This window comes from Clarias gariepinus, chromosome 26 (genome assembly GCF_024256425.1).
Source record: "Clarias gariepinus isolate MV-2021 ecotype Netherlands chromosome 26, CGAR_prim_01v2, whole genome shotgun sequence".
In the NCBI taxonomy this organism is placed as follows: Eukaryota; Metazoa; Chordata; class Actinopteri; order Siluriformes; family Clariidae; genus Clarias; species Clarias gariepinus.
Window position 1 is genome coordinate 15041499 of NC_071125.1, and position 24553 is coordinate 15066051.

Consider the following 24553-nt stretch of genomic DNA (forward strand, 5'->3'; position numbering starts at 1 on the left):
AGGTGTACTTAAAGACAATTTATTTAAAACCACAGACATTAAAATGACGTTTAAAAAAAATAGCGAAAATTAAAGTTAGTTAGGTGAGTGAGAATGCATGATCTAAAGTGTCTTTCGGCTGAAAACAATCAGACACATCTTGGAGACCTTTAATAAATAGTTAGCATTTATAAATGTAAATTTATTTAAAATAAGATACAAAAAGATGATTTTTTTATATGTAATGTTCTGCCCATAAGAGATATGATAGAACACAATATATTGGGTATGTAGGCTCAAAAGCAGCTATTGTTGCTTTTGTTTAGTAAAGCATAGGATCTTCCTACTCTGAACTCTTATCACGCATTTCAAGAAGGGTGAAAAAACAAGAAAACTTCAAACACTTCAGGAAAAAAATAGCAGCGTGACTTTGTGTGCGCCTCTAGGGACTAACTGAGTTTGGTGACAAGATATCATCCGCTCATAAATATTTTACAATTGTTGGAGATTAACTGTGTCAAGCATTGTCATTTTCACGGAAAAAAAAAAAAACAGGTCAACAGTGAGCCATGCCTGACTTTGTTTCACAAGGAGCCGGAGGAGTTGGAAATCTTTTGAGAAATGATTTGAAAAGCTGTAGTCTATCAATCACTGTTAGCTCTCTCAGTGATTTCTAATGATGTCTTTGCCCCAGCTCAGTATGTTCTAAGACATAATAGAACAGAAAGACTAGGAAAAACAACGTTTCCAGACTGAGAAGATGTAGTGAAAAGACTGACAAAGAGGAATACCCTGAACATCATGACACCTACTGAAATGTGAAACAATATAAATGCGAACCAGTCACAAACCTAAATGAAAAGGAGTGAATGAAAAAACATTAAGGCACATTCAGATTTTACCCCACACTCACCCTCATGCCTTGTCTCCAGTTCGATCTCTCCTCCGTAGTTGCCGTGGCCTCCGTCGGTATGAGCACGGACCCTGAACACGTAAGTCGTTCCTGGCTTCAGGCCCTCCACTGTCATGATGTTGGATTTGGTCTTCAGCACTGTGTAGTTCTGGTCTCTCTGATTCTTAAAAATGTCAAATTGAAGAACAGGCATAACAACACACAATTACAATCACTACCACATAATCCTGTGTAAATGTTTTACTGGTTTTACACACTTCAATACTGACCAGACAAAAAAAAAGGTCAAAATAAATATCTTACAATAGATGCAAAATTGTATTATAGTTTGTTGTGTCAGGAATCAGTAAATCAACTCTTATTGTGATCAGCCTGGCTGTGACCCCAAAAGCAGGATGGCAATATGATAACTTGACACAAGTATTTACGGTAATGCAAGTCCAAGGGTGAGTCAAAAACAATACCCGAATTTAGTTTAAAAAATTTTTTAAAAAAGGCAAATACATAACTTTTTAACATAATCCTCTTGCTTTTTTAATACACTTTGGTCATCTGTCAACATGCTTTCGTATTCCCTAATTAAAAATATTAATAATATTCTGTGAATCTTTGTCCTTGTAGAGGCTACTTTCACGGGACCAAACAGGTGAAAGTCCAATAGAACAACATCAGGACTTTAGGAAGGATGCTTTAACCTCAAAACAATAAGCTTCTTTTAATAAGCTTCTGAATGAATAAACCATTTTCATGATACTGTTTTAATATTGGACCTTAAGTATCCCAGAAAACTGTAAGCATCAATTTTCCAGCTAATGGTTGACTTTTGAAAATTTTCTTGGTCGGAGATTGAGGACATTTCCATTTCATACTGTGTCGTTTACTCTCAGGTTCGTAGTGATGAATCCATGTCCATCAAAAGTAATGATTCCCTTTCGGAAACTTTCACCTCCCTTAGAGAATTGGTCCCATTTACAGTATGTTTGCAAAAACCCTACCGCTTCTGTTTATGCACTTCCTGAGTTGTTTTGGCATGAAACCACAAAAAGAAAATAAAAATCACTGCATGTTGCTCTTCTTCCATGCAAGTCACAAGTGAGGCATAAATTTCTGCTCGGACCGAATGTACAAATAAATTGATGTAACATGACTGGGAAGACAGTATGGAAGAGGGAGTTGGGAAGTTAAATGGAAAGCCAACAGCCAACTGGAGGGCATAAATTTTTTTGACTCAACCTAATATATAAAAAACAAATATTATGTACTATATTGTTTATACTTGCACGCTACAGAAATTGTTTTAAACATTTTCACTACACACATGCTACAAATACGTAATGAAAAAACCAAAGAAAATATTTGTGGATTGCAAATATATTAAAATCTTCTATAGTACATTGCAAATCTACTACCAAAAAAAAAACAAAACAATTGTGTACCATCAGTTAATATATAAAAAGTACACTAACATCATGCGATGCCATTATTTTGGAATTGTGCTTTAAACATAATTGAATTATAGTATGCGTTCCAAAAATATGTTATAGGAAAATATACTTTAAGTACAGGGTCAATGTAATTCACAAAGCACACTTATTTGCTATTAGTTTTTAATTTATTTTTGGCATATGCTCATATGCTCAAAATAATCATTGTAACATTGTACAGAAAGTATACATACATACTGTAAGAATACGAATTTTGGTATATTTTCTTAGTATATTTTCACTTAACTTTTAACTTATTCATGCTTATGAACTTGAACCCATTCATACTTGTGAATTTGTACTTATTCATGCTTATATTTAGTTGACTATTCTCAATCTTAAACTTGTTTTTTTGCACTGAATCTCTCCCATGCTTTCAAACTCGTTTGTGCATGCTGAAAGTCACTTCTGCGCATTCAAGCTCATTTATGTGTTTTTGAACTCTTGGTTGAACTGCAGTGGCAGCGTTAGAATTCTAACACTATTCCAGCCACAAAAAATATGTTATAATATAGAAAATGCATTCAGCGTACAAATGGTCCTGCACTCCTTTAGTGTACTGGTAACACATTTGCAATACAGTCATAAAGTAAGACTAGATATCTAGAAGTATGAACTATGTAAAATAAAAAAATATATATATGTTTATCTTCAACCCGTCAAGCTGTCATACAAATTACCACCTTTTTGTTCAAAGTATCCATGACCCACAATAAACCATATCTTTATATAGTTCTCACTGTGCATGGGGAAACTGGAACAGGTTTGGAATAGGCCTCATAGTTGTAGTAAAAGAAATTCTAATGCTATAGCATACAGCGTCCTTTAACATCGCTGCCATCTTTCCTGAGAAACTGATAGATATCAATCAAGAGAAGAGGATAAAACAAAGTTAGTATTGAATGCTAAGTGACAATTGTCTCAGGTGATGAGACAGAGATTGATGTAAATGATGCTGATAATCAAAGTGTTAAAAGTGTTAATATTACGTAATGCTTGGTCATATTAAGGGTTTTCCCAAGCAACTACATATTAATTGGTTAAATTACAGATGTTTAAATTGTATTTAAATAACCAACAATTTCCTATTAGTTTATTTAAAATTTAAACTTAATTCAACTTAATTTATTTATCTATCCATTTTATCGAACCCAATGAATGACGCTAATAGTGCTTTTGTCTGCACTAAAGTTTTCAGAGAATTTCTTCTTTTGTGTGCCATAGCTTGCACTTATTGGAGGAAATAAAGAGACAATGCTTGTCCAAGTAAAGGCATCTAAACAGTTGTTCTATTACTCTGTTTTCTGTCTTAAAATTTCACTGTTGCCAATGTCTACATTAACATTTTATGAAGTGACATCATTCATCTTCTTTTATGAGCTCTGACGAGAGGCATGTGGCATGTTTCTTTTTTCAGGCAGGAGACCCTCTGTTGGTAACTCTCTAGGGCTATTAAGCCTAAACACTAATGAATAAGTTTGATAAGTCTTGGCAGAAGCTACAGTAGGTAGACCATGTGCTCAACATCAAACAAAGTGACCATTCACAGCTTCCAAGCCTGCTCATCTGTGATCTTATTCTCAAAGTCATATAACCAGCTAAATAATCATCTTTATAAATTATAATAATCACCATACATCTTCACAGTACTTCCCTAGAGTCATGAAGCAACCTGCTTGTTCTCCGTAAAAAAAAAAAAAAAGCAAATGTGATAACATGTCATATAACACAGTGCAGAATTCAGTGCACACATTATCGCAGGTGCTCAAAAATACTGCCACTACCATCAAATTGGTGACATTTACCTTGACTGATCTTTCAAATCCACTGAAAAAGCTGAATGTACACTATTATTTAAATGTTTAGAAAAACCTTCTAATTTCGTCGTCTTTCCTGATTTTTTTTTTTTTTTTTGTATTTCTTTCTACTTTGTAAAACACGGCTGAAGGCATCCAAAATATGCAATAATCTCCTTTGAACAGTTGATCTACCACTGTGTCTACTCTGTAAAGCCTTCATTACGTAGCCTTCTCTAATCTAAGGTGCTGTTAATTGAGGATTTCTGAGGCTGGTGACTCTAAATGAACTTTTCTTCTATAGCAGAAGTAAGTTTTGATCTTGCTTTTCTTCAATGATCTTATGAGATTCAGTTTCATCATCGTGCTCGACGGGTTTTGCGAATGCACTTGACAATACTCTTCTTGCATGAACTATTCCAGTTTTATTTGTTGTTGTTGTTCCTTAAATTACCTAATGCTATATTGTGTTATTTCAAAGCTTTGTTGTCCAATATTGCAGATATGTTTTATCAGTGCAACACCTCATTCTTTTAATTTGCTTCTTTCCAAAAGTCCCCTGTGTAGAATTGGCTACTAGACAGACAGCTCACCAGTGCGCTGTTGGAGCCAAGCAGAGATATTATGAGCTAATACATGGTTGTGGTCGTGTTAACCACAGAGTAAGGTATGAATAACCAATTAATATCTAATAATAGCTTTAGAATTGCCTTTTGTAAAGTGCCTTAACCTCAGTGATTAACTTATACATGATTAACCTTAGTGTTAGCGTTAGCTTGTCTTTTGCTACCATTTTTATTAAATAAAATTAACAATACATTACTAAAACATATCCAGACAAATAATAAATTCATAATTAGAATTTGCAACACAAATCTACATATTACTTTGTAGATTTATTGTACGTTGTTTTAAGTTGTTGAGGTCATATGAAACTTTTGAAATGTTGAAATATTGAAAATGTACAGTGCTCAATTATTTATCTTGAGTAAACTCCATACACAGACCTGAAGGGGGACTCAAACCCTCAAGGTGCGAGGCCATAAATGCTACCCACTACACCACCATTTTTTATATAAGATACAGATATGAGATATGGATATTTAAAGCAACAAAAAGGTACAGATACAGAAAGTGGCTTTGTGGTACACACAATTGTAACCAATACTCAAATAATTTTATTTTCAAAAATGTTCTATTGTTGATGTTATTGTTATTATTATTATTATTATTATTATTATTATTAAATGCTATCCTTATATTAAGACACTGCTTATAGTTACCTGTTCAATATTACATAAAATACTATTTAACAGATAAGAGACAAACACATTATATTTTTAATACAATAAAGTAATTTTGTAAATTAACATTAAAGACATTAAGCTTTGTTTTAACCAGAATAAACCTTCATTTACAAATCATTGAATACAAAAGTGTCACCAAATGTGTTACAAGGTTCAGGGTCACACAGCATGCATTCAGCATCCAGGAATGTTAATTAGAGACAGAGATACTATGAGCGCTGACATCCCAGTGGCTCCCCAGGGTGTGATAAAATGCAGTGGCACAACAGTTACCATATGTCCAATCAGAGGAGATTTTGACACAGCCAGAAACGTGAGTGTGAGGATTTGGGCAGTTAGCCTAGTTCAAAATAGTGACTAACCTTTTCATAATAGGTGACTTCGTACTCCACCATGGCACCATCAGACGTTTCTGGACCCTGCCAAGCCAAGGTGATGCTGTCCCTGCTTCTCCTCTCTTTAACAATCACACTCACTAAGAGACAGAGAGATAGACAGAGAGAGAAAGAGACGTAATGAAAGAGGGGCGAAATAAGACAGATCCAGATTAATCTGCATTATAAAGATAAAGGATTCATTGCCCTTCTAATTAAAGGCCATGAAAAGCTGTAGGAGGGAAGAGGGAGAGAGAGAGGGTTGAAAGGTAATAAATTATGCAATGTGTGTAGTAAGTAATGTTGCATGAGCATTCATGCTCCAAACAGCATGTACAAGACCAGGGTGCATCAGCAGCTCTCAGGATATCGTAATACTTTATTGTATGTCTGCTATCATAGCCCAATGAGAAAATAAGAAAAAAAAAAAACAGAAAAATGAGATAAAAAACATGAGTAAAGACAGAAGGCTGAATTTAAAGAAAAAGAAACGTGAGAAGGCAGAGTGAGGGAAAGCAAGAATGAGAACGTGAGCCAGGAAGTGAGTAGAAAGAAAACAAGGAGGAAGCAGTAATGAAAGTGTCAGTGTGTGGGGACGGGTATAAACAAGGACTGCCTGTTGTGGCCCCGGACAATGAATGATGAACAGACTCACAGAGGGGGGAGAAAGAGAAGGAAAAGATAAAGGAAGAGGAAAAAGAAAAAAATCTTGACAGTCCTTCAGTCCCCTTAAGAGTAACGGAGATGACCAGATGAAGCAAAACAGTGAAACTGCTTTGCAAAATTATAACACAGTCCAGGTGCTGCAGGATATTGTGCTTTTTAACCATTTCTATGGAGCCTGTTTTTACTGGATCTTTTCATGTGTCAGCAACATCAGGATTATATATAAGATAGATGTAAATGTACCGTAGAGAGATTTACAGAATTTCTTATATTTGAAAATATCAGGGCTGGACCTTTTTTTTCTTTTCATTTACAAACGCACATTTCACTACTTTGGACATACACACTTTCTCAATAGAATGCAATTTTACCGTTACTGTATGTACCATTAAAATAGAATCCTATGTACCATTAAATATTTTAACGGTACACAGTGACCAAGCTGCCTGCCATCACATATTCCTCCCAGCAACCCCGCCTGATCGCTATGGTAACGCCATTGTCGGCTCTTATTAGCGTGAGATGGTTGATTTGAGTGTCCTGGTCGGGTATGCTCTCAGAGCCCTCATCACAGCTCATTCTCTGTCCTCTCTCACTCTCTCTCTCTGACTTTTCCGTCCTACCCTCCTCTCTGGTTCTCTGTCTGCTCTTTCCTCCCTCATAGTCTCTCCTATTGTGCTCATCCCTTCCTCTCTCACTCCCAATTTACTCTCTTGATCTCACTCTATATTTGACATTCTCCTTCTCTCCCATTCACCCTTTCTCCATCTGTGTGTTTTTTCTGTGGGGCCAAGGGGACCAAATAACACTTCCCAACATGCCTGTGGGCACAGGGTGTAAGGTCATGCACACATTAAGCTAGCACTCAGTAGTGTGCACGCTCTGAAGAGAGGATGGAGTAGGAGGATTCGCCATGAATTAGCTTTTCCTAATGACTGGTACTGAAATAACTGAAAAACCTGTCTCACACCACTGAAACTAAAATATATTCACCAATTTTTTTTTATAAAAACTCACCAACATTTTGGATTTTAGATCAATTATTATGAAAAAAAATCAATAAAAATAGAAATCATCCTTATAAAAAGATAAATTAGCTGTTTTCTTGGCCTGTGCATGATTCGCCGATCCTGATTGTGGCCATTTTATTTCTTAAAACTATAATTACACAATATCACACAAGACAGAGTGCTGTTGTACTGAATTGCAGCACAGCTGTAAAGTGCCCATGCTGATATTCAGTATAACAGCACAACCTCGATTTTGGTATTGCTTTTCAGTTCCAAAACACTGTTTACACCACAGTTCAGTGTTTAAAATTTTCACTGATTCCTGACATCTCTGATTTTGTGTCTAAGAAGAATTATTGCGAATATTAAATTGAAGTATGCAAACGGGATTGCTGGCACTGCTGCCTGCTTTAAAGGGTAAAACATCCCAGTGCTGTTATATTCTATAACAGCACTAGTGGAATACCTTGCTTTTAATCAGATAACTCTGATAAGTCAGAAATGAATATTGTAAAAACTTATAATACAGGCAAATAGTTTATGCAACTCTTTTTTAACTGAAAACTATACTCAAGACTCTACACTGGTGATACATCTTTAATTAGTTCAATGCAATTATGTACACAAAACTATTTTACTCGTGTATAAGAGCTTTATGTTTGATATTATGTGATATTATCAAGCAATAAATCAAAACAAAACCACAATAGAAAGTATATTAGTTTAGTGTAAAATGCCACCACAAGCTTTAATGCATCTTATCATATATTCTACATTTCCCTTGGACTGTACTGATGCCTACAGACACTGTACAGTATCTCTGAATGATACTCCATCACTACGTGTGTTGATGATGATGGCCATTAAGGTACCGATGTTTTATCATATGATCAACTTGAACAGTCAGAATTTGTGTGTGTGTGTGTGTGTGCGTGTGTGTGTGTGTGTGTGTGTGTGTGTGTGTGTGTGTGTGTGTGTGTGTGTGTGTTTAGCTAACCTGTCTGGCTGGTAGTGATGTTGATGTTCACTAGCTGCTGAGGGCTTGGGCTGAGATCTGAGACTCCATTCACCGCCTCGATGCTAAACGTGTAGTTGGTTCTAGGCTGGAGCTCGCTGACTTGAACTCTGGGGTGGGCCAGGCCAAACTGCCGCGGGCTGAAGTGAGCGCTGCTGCCGCAGGGCACGCACTTTTTAACCATCCCACCTACAGAGCCTGAGCATTTCATGCAATGGACACTGTAGGTTACATCCCCTCTGCCCCCTGTGTCCCGTGGCGGGCTCCATTCTAAAGTCACGGCTGTCTCGTTCACTGTGGAGATGGGGTTGCCTGGTGCTGATGGGGGCCCTGTCACAAAAAAATGTACACAGTAATAATAATAATGCTAAAAATGTATATTTTTCCAATAGAAGGAGTGTCAGCAACCCCCATATTTGAACCCCCAAAATAAGTTTGTGATCTGTTTTTATTCTTATGTTTCTTACACTTTATTCACAGCACATTTTATTGTAAAACAATACTGTACATTAGAACACAGAATACATCTGGAAAAAGCCCCGACAATGCTGATGTCGAAACAACACACGGAAGGGCGTAAAACAAAAGCGTTTGGATAACTGCTAACAAAATTTGGTCACTTCTGCTAACACTGTTAACGATGTTAAAGTATCTTCCCTATGGTCCTGATCTTGCTCTGTCGGACTTTCACCTGTTTAGTCCCCTGAAAGCAGCCCTACGGGAAGGAGGATTTACTTCTGATGAAAAAGTGACTCAAAAGCTCAGCATAAAACCTTTTCTCATGAGGTAATACAAAAGCTTGACGGGTGAGGAGAGGATAATGAAAAATTTTGTATTTGTCTTTATTTAAATATTAATTAAAATAAACTTTACAGCAAGAATGCGTATAACTTTTGACTCATCAGATATACTGGTTTGAGGGTAATGTGTACAATGCTCCTAAAAATGACCAAACTATTATAATAAGACATGGGGATTTTGTATCAGTTCGCCTAAATATTCCATAATATGCAAAGAAAAAATTGGATAGAAATAAGACACATGACTGATTTTTGTCATTTTATGCACTTGGACCTTTTAGGACTTTCATGGTGCTTTAAACAGTGTATATTTAACAATCTTACTTGTGCAGGCCATGGAGCGAGGGTCACTTTCTGCTCTGTAGTATCCCCGCTCACATACACACTCGGAGGCCTTGTCCTGATGAGAGTAGCTATGTGGTGGACACTTCATACAGTAGGCATCCATAGCGGAGGCTTTGTAAAAGCCAGGCCTACAGGCTGCAAGTCAGAAAAAAAGAACAACAAGGGTGAAATGTGTGGCAATTACACACTCTAAAGATGCAACACATTCATAACAAAGCGTTGCAAATAGATATGCCTCTAATGGACAAAACTATTCAAACAGTGAGCATTAGCTTCTGCGGAATGATCACCTGTGTTTATGTAAAATCTTCTTGGGTTAAGTGTAGCTTCACCAGTCGGTCCTTGTGTTTGTCGAGAATGTGCGTGTGCATGTGTGTGTGTGTCTACTTTTGAGTGCTCCGCAAAGACAGTGTACCAGACTCCCATATTGCCACAGCACTAAAAGCAAACTCTTTATTTTTGCAAACACTTTTCAAGCATGTCACATCTCATCATACACAGCACAATGCCACTGTCAGATTTTCCAGACAGTAAAGGAGAGGCGTACTTGTACAACAGAGCTCAGTCTAGTCATGCTGTCTCTACAGGATGTCCCTTTTCACATGATTTCTCAAACCAACAGAGGTTTAACTGCACATCAGTCCTCATATATGCCCTAATAATACCAGCGTCAGCACTAAATCTGGCATACTGACACACCTATTAGTTCTAATAATATTGCCGATTTGAATATGGCCACATGCTCACTAGCAAAACTTAAACGTAACTGTTGTATTTTTAGATTTATTTATTCCTTCGCACTGGTAAAATCTTCACACATTACATTTTATTACACTGTCAAAAACCATGTTTAAAGACTAAAACACACCATGCCAAGTGTGCACTACTCACTACAGTATATTCTCAATGTTTCCAGCTGCTGACATCCTGACAACTAACTGCACCTCCTACAATACCCCAACCCCAGATCAGCAACTTATCACAGCGTATGCATGTGTATCACAACCCCCCACACCACCACGTCAGAAATTTATGACTCCACATGCACATGTGGGAATAGCGAAGCATCAAAATTTATGCAGATGTCCTGACATCTTCCTGTGTGTTTGAAATTATTGCCTATAAATCTTCTTATGTGAAAAGTGGTGACTCTCAGGGGATAAGACAGTAGTGGTGAAGGCCACTACACGCCCTGCGTGAGCCAGGAAATGGAAAGCGCTGACAACAGCATGCATATTTTATTAGTGGTTAGGTTTAAAAAATAAAATAAAACCCCCGAAACTTTTTGGGACAGTTACCTTCATAAAATGTGTTCACATTACCAGCCTGAAGTGACCTGAGTTCCAAATCCAGTCAATCAAATTTTGCTCCTAGATCAGATCTATATGTAAGACATATGTGAGGTGATGTTATTTGAATGAGAACGGGCAGATCGGACTTCGTGCGACTTTTTGCCTCTGTGCATGTGTGGCGTTCTTGCTGACATCAGTCAACACTGGCGGTGCAGGGATTTCATAGCAGTGCTAAAACAGTTAAAGCAAGGCATCTTCCTTCTTCTAGACCTCAAGAACAAATACAGTACAGCTGACTAACTGCTTAACATCCTTCAGAACAAAATCCCAAGGCGATTTAATGCTAAAATCACATCTATTGTTTAAAATGAACGAGTGGTTGCACGAAATCATGATGTGTTTTAACCCAGGTGGTGCAAACGAAGATGTATTGATGTGTATACATACTGTACAGTATGTGCCATTTCCGGGGACAGACACGTCCACATTAGCTTCAGATGAAAGTCACTTGTAATTTTGAATGTAAACCGTCATGATATGAAAATTCAATCTGACCATAAATTAGAACAACGTGGCTTTTAATGTGAACCTAGTGTTTATGGGTCAGGTAGTTGGGTCTTTCCATCGAGCCAAAAGATGAATTAATGTTTAAACCGTAAACCTGTAGTGCTATATTAGCCAGTAGTGCTGGGTATGTATGTATCTCCTGGTCAAATAATGTAAGAAATGCTGAGAAGTCTGATAAGGGTTGAACTAGAGCCAGCCTTTCCTAGCTGTGTGTGTGTGTATTGTGGTCTTTCCAAGTTCTTATTACTCCCTGGCAAATCCTACAGACTTCAAAAGGGCTTGGTCTCTTGGGTATCGTCTCTAGAGCTTGCCAAAGCCAGCACCTCACTATTAATACCAGCTCTAGGCCTCCTTACCAGTTGCTAACTGTAGAGCAGGAAAAGAAACCCAAACTGTGGTCCTGGGGAATCAATCCGACGCTGAGCTAAGTGCAAAAGAATTCCTTTGCTTTTAAGCAGTGTTTTTGAGTTTTGACAGCAGGTCTATGAAAAAAGGAAGTTTAAACTGACAGACTGTGACAGTTTTCCAAAGAAGTTTGAAAGCAAGTGTAAACCAAAAGCATCAAACCACTTAACTTTTTTCACTTCTGGAGTACTTTGTTGACAGTTCAGCAAGGATCTTCACACATTGGTTATAATGAACAAAATTCTACTTTTCCAGAGGCAAAAAAGTGACACAAACCCAAGCTGCATGTTTATCAAAAATGATAAGAAGAATAGTTTTCAGTCATTACTGGAATCATAATTATTTATTAATATAAATCTCACAATGAGAATATTTAACCTTTTTAATATTTAACTTTTACCCCAGTTAATTACACTAATTGTTGAGCAAAACTGTCACAACACTAGTTCCAGCAGTTATGGAAGGATATGTGCAGGTGGAGCAAAATAAAGAAATAAACAACAAATTATAATCTGCTAATAATACAGTAAATGCCGTTTTCTGAACTGTTGTATAAAAGCGAAATCACACACGAGGTTAGGCTGCACCCTCATGTCTATGGCCTCATCACAGCCATGCTGATATTCAGAACAGAAGCACTCCCTCTTCTGTGATATTGCTTAATTATAAGTCATAAAATGTAATCAGTGTGATGACATAACAAGTGTTATGGAAGAATATGTGTTAGTGGAGAAAAAGACTGATTAATTAAGTCATGAACTCTTGATAATAAATTATATGTTTGGAACTGTTGTATAAAAGCACCAATGCTAAATGTCAACATAAGCAAGCAACATTTAAACCTTTTTCACCCAAGCCAATCAGGTGCTAGTTAATGGTTTTGGAGCCAAGTTAAATAATGAACTGTCTAAGAACTTGCTTTGTTTTTTTATGGGCTAGAGAGTCACATCATTTACAGTACGTCACTGTATACACTGTGTACATCTCTACTTTCCCAGCAATGTTAGTGATTAATGAATGCTAACCGCAAAAAAATGCTAGCAGCAAGCACAGCAACAATGGTGGACTTCAACATGGCTTAACGAGCAGTTCTCCTGACCTTGCAAGTCTACTTAAAGAACAAACCATCAATACTACAAAGCATTTAAGCTGGTCACTTCATTATGAGTTCATTTCTTAAAGAAGGCGCACACAAACTTTTAGTCGGTTTTGATAATCCTGCCCCCAGCCCATGACATACGTGGGTTCTTTGTTCCCAGAAAAGTATTGTTGCTGCCATGAAACTGATTTGGCTGTCTGGAAAGTGTGACTGTCAGAAAACAGAGAACTCGTTCGAAATTGGGCGCTGGCTCCGAACTAGCTCCAGAACTGCCTTCGTGGACCAAACCAAGTTGCAATTCATTTATAAATTTTTTACACTAGTAACAATATGTATCATTTCTACCAGAATACAGTATTCACCTCAAACATCAAAATCTCATGAAGATCAAATAAGACAATTTGTGTAATCTTGACACAAACAATGACTAGCACTTCTCTGTAAAATGACTGTGCTTTAATCACTTCAAATATTGGGTCACAGAGCCCTGTCCAGTCTTTAGTCAATACAATGGTACCATTCATGTCCTCTCCTCAGTAAAATCACAGGGTTTAACGAGAGCTTCGATCAAGCCAATGGACCCAATAACAGAAACCAATTTCAGCTAGCTCACTCTGAACTACTTATCAAATATTTAGATGCACATGATCTCTGCCTCTTCGCACAAAGTAATCAATAAATTCTGCCTATAAAATCTAGGGCCATGAAAAGTGCAAATGAAGAAAGGTAATAGAAAGACAATGGAGAGAGAGAGAGAGAGAGAGAGAGAGAGAGAGAGAGAGAGTAATTCCTGCTCCATTGGAAAGGCTTAAAGGCTTGTGTCATGCTACTTAAATTCTCATTCAATCTGCGGCCTCTTCTCCCCTCTTCCATTATAAATGAAGCTGTTCAATAGACATCAACCTGTCACCTTGACAGCTAACCAGCAGAGGGTTCCTTCATCACAGACAGAGAAATAGGCAAACTAGAAAACAATCTAAGCTTTTATAACACATCTGCTAGTAGATGTGTTTTGGTACAATGGGGGGAAACACCTACTTCCACTGAATTTAAAAGATGATTAAGATGGTGTCTAGACCTTTAGGAGATGTCCTCCTATAAAATGTTCTCTTTTACTGCACTGCTTCCTCTCAGCTAAGAATTATGGTCTTTCCTCTAAGCACTGGTGATGTGACAGGGAGTGGATCGCAGAGATGCTTTTAGTCATTTATAGCAATGAATTTGTACATCACAGGCTAAGGGGGAAGAAGGGCAAAGTTAGACAGGGAAGTGGGACACAGGCTCTTTTCATGCTCTCATTCCTAAAAGAATGTGTCACCACGATAACATTATTCTAAAACGCACCCATTTACTAATATGAATCCCAGCATTTTTCTCTTGGAGTCACCATATTTGGGAGAAATGTCTGGCTCCACTGCACAATGTAAGCAAAAGTAACTAGATGTGAAAAGAGGTTTAAAAAAAAAAAGGTGTTGAAATAACCTGGAATTTTCCCTGAATTGCTGAGAGAAAACAAAAAAAAAAAACAATTTTTTTTCTTCTTATTTTTTTATCACACACAGAAGCCTTCTCTGTAAAACAGAGAGTACATAAAATCATTTAAGAGCACAGAAACCAGCTTATCACACTTGGGTGGGCAAAGAAAATACTCTTTGTCGTTGCAGTTAGGGTTAATCAATATCTACTCAATGAATTTTGCCAGGGTGAGCAATAGTTGCTGATGGGATAACTATCCCTGTAGGCCCCATAATATATCTAAGATCTCACTGGTTAAGAAGATCACAAGTTTAAATCCCCAGAAGCACCAAGGTGCCATTTTTGGCTCCCAAGCAAGTCCCTTAATCCTCAACTGATGAACTGTATATTGCCGCATTTTGGTGAAGGGTTGGGTGTCAATCAAATAAAATAAATGTTAACTAGGCAGCATAGATGTAAGGACCCATTACACTGATGCTTGTCAAACTGAGACTTTTATTGTGTAGAATAAAACTACCTAAATTTGTCTTATATAGTCCCCGGCTACACTAATGCACATATTCCAGCATTTCACTAGTGCTTACTATAGAAAGTTTACTCACTACACCATAGCCATGATTGGGCTGTCTGCTTCACGTCAGAAATGCTGGCCTCCCAGGAACACCTGTATTGGTCCAAACATGTGGAGATGACTTGAAGAGAGGTCAAGACTGTATGGGGGGGTGGCACGAACTACCACCAGAGTTTCTGTAATGTGCAAGAGTTCGTCGTAAATGAACTCTTGTGTGTACAGTTCTCGAAGAGAGATGGAAGACAAGTTATCCATAGATTTTCCAAAATCAGGTGTTCCACTTAATAGATATTTACACGGGGCTCTGCGCCACCTTGGCCAGGATCATTATTTAAGAACGTATGACTTTCTTTAAAATGTTTGCACCATTTAAATGTTTTATTGCGGCTAAGAGTCTTATCATCTTACTGTTTATGCCTTCATTCACGAGAAATTTCATCACAAGCCCCAGTTTGACTTAAACATCCCTCATATTTTATGTTGTTTCATGTATCGTTAGACAGTAAATGAAAATAAATCTGCTTAATGGAGCACAGACATAAAAACACTGACACTATCCATTTCTCATTCTGAACTTAAAGGAGAGCATTTAGACAGTGTCACATTACATGAAACACAAGTATAAGGAACACAAGGAATTTTGAGTAAAACAGCAACAGCCTCATATGGGTTCTAAGACCCAGGCCAAGTCATCCAGTGCAACAACATAACAATAAAACAACTAAATTTAACAACTAAAAAAATAACTTAAATGGAAAAGAGATTTCACTTTTTTTTTCTTGCTCCTGCTTGAAGTTACAGCTGTAGAGTCACATTGTTAAATGGGTAAAATAGCTGTGGCTTAATAGGCAGAAAAAAAAGCATTTTATGCCATGGAGTAAAAAACAATATAATAATAATAAAAAGAAGAAGAATATTAATAAGAATAATAATGATAATAATAATAATATTAATGAGATCATATCTGGCACAGTAACAAGTTAATCAAGTTACACATTGTGTATGCAGCTTGTCTTAATGAATAAAAAGGCACATTTTTCAATTTGTCGATGACCTTGGTGTATTCGGTAAGAGGAAAAAGAAAAGCAAACAATAAAAAAAAGTAAAATCCTATGTTCCGTCTAATACAAAGTAAAAGCCTATTTCCCTTGGAAATTTCAGGTATTTTACCACATTTGGTCATGATTTTCCATTATGCTTATGTTAGTATATGATATAACCTAGTTACCTTTCTGACCTGAGCATGAGCTTGCGTAAAGGTGACATTTTCAAGTCTCTGTAGAACTTTTTTATCTTACAATCAAAGCATTGAATTTTAAGAGGAAAACATAAACAGTGTACACTGGCTGCAATGCAAAAGTACCAGTTTCTTTTTGCCTTTCCAGGAAGACATAGAGAGAAATGCTAAAAGGTTAAACACACCCAAAAACACATGCAGATGGAAACCACTGAGGAGAGTTCAGCTCCAGGATACTATTGGTTCTGGCTACTAGACATTACTTTTTCTGTTATATATTTATTTGAAAAATTTTATTCCCCTCTGCCGGTGAAAGATTCTTTATACCCACTACCTCCTCTAAACTCACACATAGGAAGGTCACTATCCAACCTACTAAATGCAGACCGGTTTGTAAGGACTAAAAATTTTGGTAAACTTTTGGTCAAATCCATCCTAGTCCCCCATGGACTTGGAAACCTAATTCACTCTCAGTGTGGATTTTCACACAAACAGAAACACACACATGCAGCATTTTGAGAAAGTCTGTCCAATTACAGAGGGCACAGAAAGAAAACCATGGAGATGGAGAGTTTAACCCTGTACTCTTGGTGGGATTTCTCTGCTGAGCCTCAATCTGTTTCACGGCTCCCTGGAGTGATCTTGCCTTCCAAAGGCCATTTCCCTCTCACCATCCATCATGCTCTTGCTGACAGCGCCAATCTCCCCGGCTTTGCTTCTCAACACAAAATGTCCACCTGAACCAGCACCACGTGCTGAACGAGACAGACTAGACACATCTATTGTCACTTTTGGACTGAAAATATATTTTTTTACCTTTTTTTTTCTGACGTTTTAACCAGGCTTTCAGAATTTTAGGAATGGCTTAACGTGATGCAATATTCCATTACTGTTACAGTTCTGTATGTTGACCCTAGCTGAAATATGCTTGGAAAATGGAGCAGCATAAATACAAAGTCTGACAATTCACCTTAGGCCAACAACAGCATCTCACAATCATAAAAAACACATATGTTTTTTTTCCGCTCATATATACCTGTACATATACAAGCTTACGAAAGGGTTGAGTCATGCAAAAATCTTACACTGCCATAATATCCATTGAGGTCTTATAATGCAAAAGAGCAGTTTTTTTCTACCCAGTAAATAGAGGCATAATCAAATTGCCAATCAAGATTTAGCCCACTTTTGTCCACCTTAGCAATTCAGATTTTAAAGTAATCATTTATAACCATTAAAGTTACCAACAATTATTCTTTAATTTATCTCAAAATCCTAAATGACAGGCAGTACATGGTGTAGTGATTAGCATTGTGAGTCAAGGGTTTAAGTCCTGCCTTATTCATGGAGATTGCATGGTCTCCCTGTGCTGTATGGGTTTCCTCGCACAGTCCAAAGGCTTATTGACATTTTCAAATTACCCATAGTATCAGAGTGAGTGAGTGTGTGTATGCTTGTGTGCGCTGATTTGATAAAATATTTTATATCTCTCTATAAATTCTTATTGTCTTTAAGTACTAACTAACCATTACCTATGTTATGAACATTAAACATTGAACATTTAACAAATCTGATGTTAAACTGGCTGGCACGGTGGCTTAGTGGTCAGCACTGTCGCCTTGAATCTCCAGAGCCCAGGTTCGATTCCTACCTCTGTGTGCATGTTTGGCCGAGTTTGCATGTTCTCCCCGTGCTTGGTGGGTTTCCTCAGGGTATTCTGTTTTCCTTCCACAGTCAGATCAGGCTAATTGGCCTTATCAAGTTGCCCATAGTGTAGAGTGTGTGCATGTGTGTGCCCTGCGATGAATTGGCTCCCCGTTCAGGGTGTACCTAAATTGCCCATCCAGGAAGCAGATCCAGCCTATTGTTATTGTTCTTCTTTTGGCTGTTTCCGTTAGGGGTCACCGCAAAAGATCATCCAATCCGCATATTTGATTTGGCGCAGGTTTTTATGCCGGACGCCACCCATGGGTGAACACATATTGGTTCCCGTCAGGGAATCGAACCCCAGCCTTCTACAAGACAGGCAGAGATACTCCCACTATACTGTAGTTAACGGGGTAGCAGTTCCTGACTGCAGATAATATTATTACACACTCCTGTTGTCTCCTTAAACCTCAACTCGAGAAACACTTTCTTCTGCCCTTTATAGGCTATTAGTTTTGGATGATTCAATTGTTTAATCTTTTTTAATATTTAATGGTAAAACACTAGAAGAGAAAAATGACTATTGCACAACAGGCAGTCCATTGTAGTTAAAATTAAAATGAGAAACAAGTGTGTTATTGCTACTGAGTGAGAGATATGTGGGAGTCATTGCTCTCAGATCTGCAGTAGTGGCACATGCAAGGATTTATTAAGTAGGTTTCATTAATGTATATAGAAAGGAGCAAAACACCTCTCATACTCAAAGCTGCATCCAAGTTAGGAGACTTTTTGGCAGTTCGGAAATATACTTATATGCATACTTTATAGCACTACAAAGATGTGTTCCTATACAGCCTTTAATAAAGCATCTCAAGGGGAGAAACTCAGCATTCGGTCATGTTCATGGGTTCCAGACTTCAGGCAGTCTTTGACTGCAAAGGATGTTCACCCAAGTATTAAAGGCAATCCTTATGTGTGCAATTATGTTAGCATGTTCTATTATTTATGATAAAATGTGTGTGTATGAAGATGGCTGTAATTCCCGAATGGATAATGCCACACTTTTGTTAAACCCCTTAAATTAATGCTGTAGGTCTTGACTTTCCTCACATATTCAGTGTATTATTTCAAATTCAAAGTGGTGGTGTATGGAGGCCACATGCCAAAAAATAAATAAATTATGGGCCTGACTGTATATTAAAATAGCAGCTGTATAACTCCATGAAGGTCTTACACTGAATAACTGTTAAACTTTTAAGGCCATGAGACTGCAACTGGTTCCTTCATGAAGTGGTGCTATTCTGTCTTTGTTCAAAACTCTCATTGAAAAAAGATAAGATTTTCCCCTTTTTTTTACCTTCCGATTCCCACCCACCAGTCAGCTCTTCCATATCATATCAATCAACCAGCTCCCAACCAGGTTCCTCCAAGACAGTTGAAGTCAGCCAACAACATTTTAAACTGCTGCATCACAGGGTGGTGTACAATCTTCAAAGGAAAGCACTATCGACCCTTTTCCTGCACACATAAGCTCAAAGGCCCCCAATATTGACTAGTGTCACTGTGACTGGCAGGTGGAGAAGGAGAGAGCGAGACAGAAGAGAGAGAGAGCGAGACAGAAGAGAGAGTGAGCGAGAGAGAAGTGAGAGAGAGAGAGCGAGAGAGAAGAGAGAGAGAGGAAGAGAGAGAGAAGAGAGAGCACTCCCACTGACAGGACACGGTCAATTTTTTTACTTTGCCTCCCAAGAGACATCTGAGGCGCTATAAGGTTTCACCTTGTGATCTCCAGACGATACTGTGAACTCTTTTCTGATTTCCAGATAGGGTCATTTTGAAGGCCAGTGTACAAGAAACCTGCAGATCTCATGCCATCACCCTGCCCACCTACTGTCTATTGCATTAACTTTTTCATTCATCTTCAGTAAGCTCTTTATCCTGCTCAGAGACATTGTGGATCCAAATCTTGCTCTGGAAATGCAGGAAAAGATGCAAAAATAAACCCTGCACAGAATGCTTGTCCGTTGCAGCGCACACACATTTATACACTTATTCCAATTTAGTCTCACAAATGCTAATTTCGAAAAATCCAGTTTATATTAAATGTTATAATTAATAATGGAGAATCTGATGGGATTAGCAGGCTTTTTGTACTTTTATTTGAAAAGCTTACAAATAGATTAAGAAACTCTCAGAGAAGAAATTTGTATGAAACTGCTTTACTGTGTTTCTCTTTGAACTGAGCTAATATTTGTTTCTAAAGCTTATGCTCATCCAGCAGCCTAGAGGATAAATTATTGAGTGAGATCTGAAAATAAAAAGCAAAAACGACAGCAAGATAGTGCACATGGCAAAGCCAGCACGTGCCATCTTTCTCCTAGGGTTTATTAAAAAAATCTGAAAAATACAGTAGCTGTTTTTTTTTTTCGGTCTTACAATTTTCTAGGACAGACAGAGATGACACAGTGTATCATGCTAAAACATATTGGAGCCACTAACATAACAGATATTACACCTAATTACACTGTCTGGCCAAAAAAGTTGCACATTCTAATATTTTTTATATCGGGACAGGCCAGGAATATCTCTATGGTTAAGGCGTTGGACTGCGGGTTTGAAGGTCCCAGATTAAAACCTTCCCATCAACGAGTTGCAACTATTGGGCCCTTGAGAAAGGCCCTTGACTCTCAATTGCTCAGATGTATAATGATATGAAAGAAAACAGTCACTCTGGATAAGGGTACCTGCCAAATGCCGTAAAGGTTTGAATTATTTCAACAAGCTCATGCCCCTACATTTTTTCAGTCTAGAATTACATTCTTTTTATTTCAAGTTCTTCATTTCCTCATGCTCTCAGAACCACTCTTTTACAATTCCAATCCAATAAATCTTGGCATTGTCATCTTGAAATATGCCCATGTAATCAGGAAAGACAAATTCCATTTTCCCATGATGGGATAAACTGGTCATTCAATACATTCAGGTCATCAGCCACATAATTAAGCCAAAAAGTTTAGACCTGAACAGTTAAAAAAAATAAAATAAAATCACAGCACTGCTTCCAGTGTACTATATAGTGGGCACTATGCATATTCCTTCTCCAATATTAAATTATCTAAAACAAGCTCAAGTAACTCAACAAACAACATGTCAATTGTTTTCTTTAACTATTTTGTATAATTTCTTAAATACAAACACATACACATAAAATGACATTTTTGAATTACTTGACAAACAAGACTTTTACAATACAGAGCAGAAAGAAAGCACTCAGAGGAACAATGTGCTAAACTCACAAAAACGTTATTAGTTATGCTAGCTGTCAGCTCACTTTGTAATGGATGAATCTTCCTTGTCTTTCTTCTAGAAGTTGCTAATCTGTACAGCTCTACATTACAGAGGTCAAGACCTGAGATGTTGAAACAAAGCCAACGTTCTAAAGTCTGTTTCTGCACACACATATGGAAACTATCAGTCTATGGCTAATCCACACTTCATGTCTATGTTTTACTGCTTTCGGTCCCCAAAATGCATCATAGTTATCCTATGACTAGCTAGTTGTACAACTAATGTGATGGTTTCTATAAAGGCTAGATGGCAATACCATTAACCCTGTCTTTGGGCGTAAACCATAAGGTATTTTATAACCCTACCATAATTTCCTCAAAAACATTTTAGTAGTAGAAACAGCTTAACTCAAACCACAGTGATCCAGGCCAGGCAGTTCCCAATGATAAGGGAATTAAATCCATGTGTGATGATGTTGAATAAATGAGTTCTACCATAAAATTCATATTTGACCACTTCAAGTTCATATTCGACCACATCCTGCAACATGCCAGCTCTGATGCATTCATTTACTTTAACCCAGATGCTATGTAAGTCTTTCTGGCATTTTGTCCAAGAAGAAACAAACTAAGAATAGTCTGCGCCACATCCATAATCTGTATTTACACAATTTACTGATTCCAAATCATGTATTTTTATTCAGTTAAATTCCTAGTTTGTTTACAAATTTATGTTTCCAAATCCTTGCTTCATTCTGTTCAGTATTCATTACTGTTTAATTATATTTCGCCAAAAAGGAACATGAAATGTGGAGAAAAAAAAATGTTTATATTGCAAACTGGCCTTTCGCCATCTGCTAGGATGTAATTACATGCTGCTTATTATTAGAGTGGAGAACTGAATTGTTATTGATCCAAACAACAGTTAACTCACCACTAATGGACTGGCAACATGTGGTAAATGGTTTGCCGGAGAATTAACTTGATAGTTGCATTAAACAAACCAATATACGCTGGGAAAAACAGATGCATGAACAGGGCATAAATTTAAGAGCTTTCATCTGCCTCTTACTCTAACATGACAGCAGCAACACGTGTATGCATTTTATTTAGTTCTTTTTGTCCACTGTAAAACCCATCCTAAAAAATGACATGACTGTCAAGGGTAGATGAAAAAAAGGCATAAATGGGCATTGCAGATGTATTGGGCTTTTGAATTCCTTGCTGAGACCAATAAAAAGCTGCCTAGCTGAAAGCAGCCTTCCCAGTCCTCATAGCAGCTTCCAAATTGGCAGGAAGAGCAGATCACTGATAAATGACTAAAGGGATCTATAAGACATTACAGGGAAATCTCAAGCCATTTACTGAAAGCTCAACAGACACTTTGAAGACTATGACAAATTTCAACAGGTATCAGCAAGGACTCATATATTTTCATTGGAAAATCTATGTGGATGACATTATGCTCTACATACATGAAATATCAAATGCTTTATTCCCAGTGCACAGGATACAAAAGGATGAATTTAGGCTTTAAATTGGCAGCGTGAGCACAGTTTTTTTGAAAGTTGTGTAATGCTGCTGATGGTGCATGTTCATACACTCATAATACACTCAGATCAGCATTATGCACAAATTGTAAGCTTAGTGAAAGAACGTTGAAATAAATTTAGGCGTTCAAATAAATTTAGGAAAAGATGCATCTGTAGCATATACAGTGGTGTGAAAAAGTGTTTGCCCCTTTACTGATTTTTTTTTTTTTTGCATGTTTGTCACACTTTAATGTTTCAGATCATAAAATCAATTTGAATATTAGTCGAAGATAACACAAGTAAACGCATCATGCAGTTATGTTTTAACACGGAAGCAAACACTTTTTCATACAGACCTATTTAGTTTTGGATTTTGTTTTCCCATAATAATAAAAACCTTCATTTAAAAACGGCATGTTGTGTTTACTTGTGTTATCCTTGACTAATATTTAAATTTGTTTGATGATCGAAAACATTCAAGTGTGACAAACATGCAAAAAAATAAGAAATTAGTATGGGGGCAAACACTTTTTCACACCACTGTATACACTGTCCGATCAAAAAAGGATGGATTTAACTAAGCAAATAAGTAAGAGCCTTCCATTGGATAATTATTGCAGTAATTAATATGGTTAAGCTGGCAACTTTTTAAACTTTATTTAACCCTATCTAATGCACTGAGTGGCTTCTCATTTGAAAAGACATGTCCTGTGGTTGTGTTACTCTGTAAGATGTTACTCTGTTTTAGAAGGGACAAATTATTGGCCTGCATCAGAAAAGAAAATAAGTAAAGAGATGGCTGAAAGTAATAAAATTGAAGAACTGTCCAACGCATTATTAAAACTTGGAAGTAGGGATGCACCGAAATGAAAATTCTGGGCCGAAAACGAAACCGAAATTTTTGGATGCACTTGGCCGAAAACCGATACCGAAACCGAAAATGGCTTCATTAAAAAACATGTTTAAAATATTTTCTTTTTGTTTGTATTAAAAAAATGTTGCATATTGCAACTTTGCTGTCCTCATCTGAAACTTTGAAGTGCTTCCAAACCGCCGACATACCCCGTGTTTGATGCGTAATGACAGCGCGAACGAGACGGGAGGATGGGAGAGGCGTGGCGACAATTTCGGCTTTTATTTTCGGCGCTTTCTTACGTTTCGGCCGAAACCGATAATGCTATTTCGGCCGAAAATTTTCGGCGGCCGAAATTTCGGTGCATCCCTACTTGGAAGTATAGTGAGGAACCATCAAGTAAACCAACACTTGGTCAAATCAAATCATAAAAAAATATCAGAGGAACTCATGGCTATGTTTAATGGTGAAAGTAAGAGCATTTCTACATGCACACTGCGAAGAGAATTTAAGGGATTGGGACTAAACAGCTCTGTAGCCTTTAGAAAACCACTTAGCAGGAAGGCTAATTAGAAGGAGCACAAAGAATGGACTGTGGAACATTAGAAAAAGCTCATGTGGTGTGATGAGTCCAGGTTTACCCTGTTCCAGAGTTATGGGCTCATCAGGGTAAGAAGAGAAGTGGATGAAGTTATGCACTACCATACAAGCCTGTTAGACAGTGTTCTGATCTCTGGTTGTTTCAGCAGTTGCTTCTGGGGTTGTCCAGCAAGGTTTTTATTCATCAATGTATTTTTTCTTACATAATGGCACGAATATGATGGAAAATTCCAAGATGATTTTGACGCCAGGATTCATTGTGCTCAAATCGTAGTAGAGTGTTTTTTACACATTTCAGACT

At 37.4% G+C, this 24553-nt stretch overlaps 1 protein-coding gene across 1 annotated transcript in view; it reads right to left on the reverse strand.

Moving 5' to 3' along the window:
- Positions 1–24553, reverse strand: part of ek1 (eph-like kinase 1) — an 87930-nt gene that overhangs the window by 29857 nt on the left and 33520 nt on the right. The window contains exons 4-7 of the mRNA XM_053487751.1: positions 9669–9824; positions 8527–8874; positions 5842–5954; positions 893–1055 (exon numbers count right to left, since the gene is read on the reverse strand). Of these exons, the coding sequence (XP_053343726.1) occupies positions 893–1055; positions 5842–5954; positions 8527–8874; positions 9669–9824 (780 nt within the window). The remainder of the gene's footprint in view (positions 1–892; positions 1056–5841; positions 5955–8526; positions 8875–9668; positions 9825–24553) is intronic.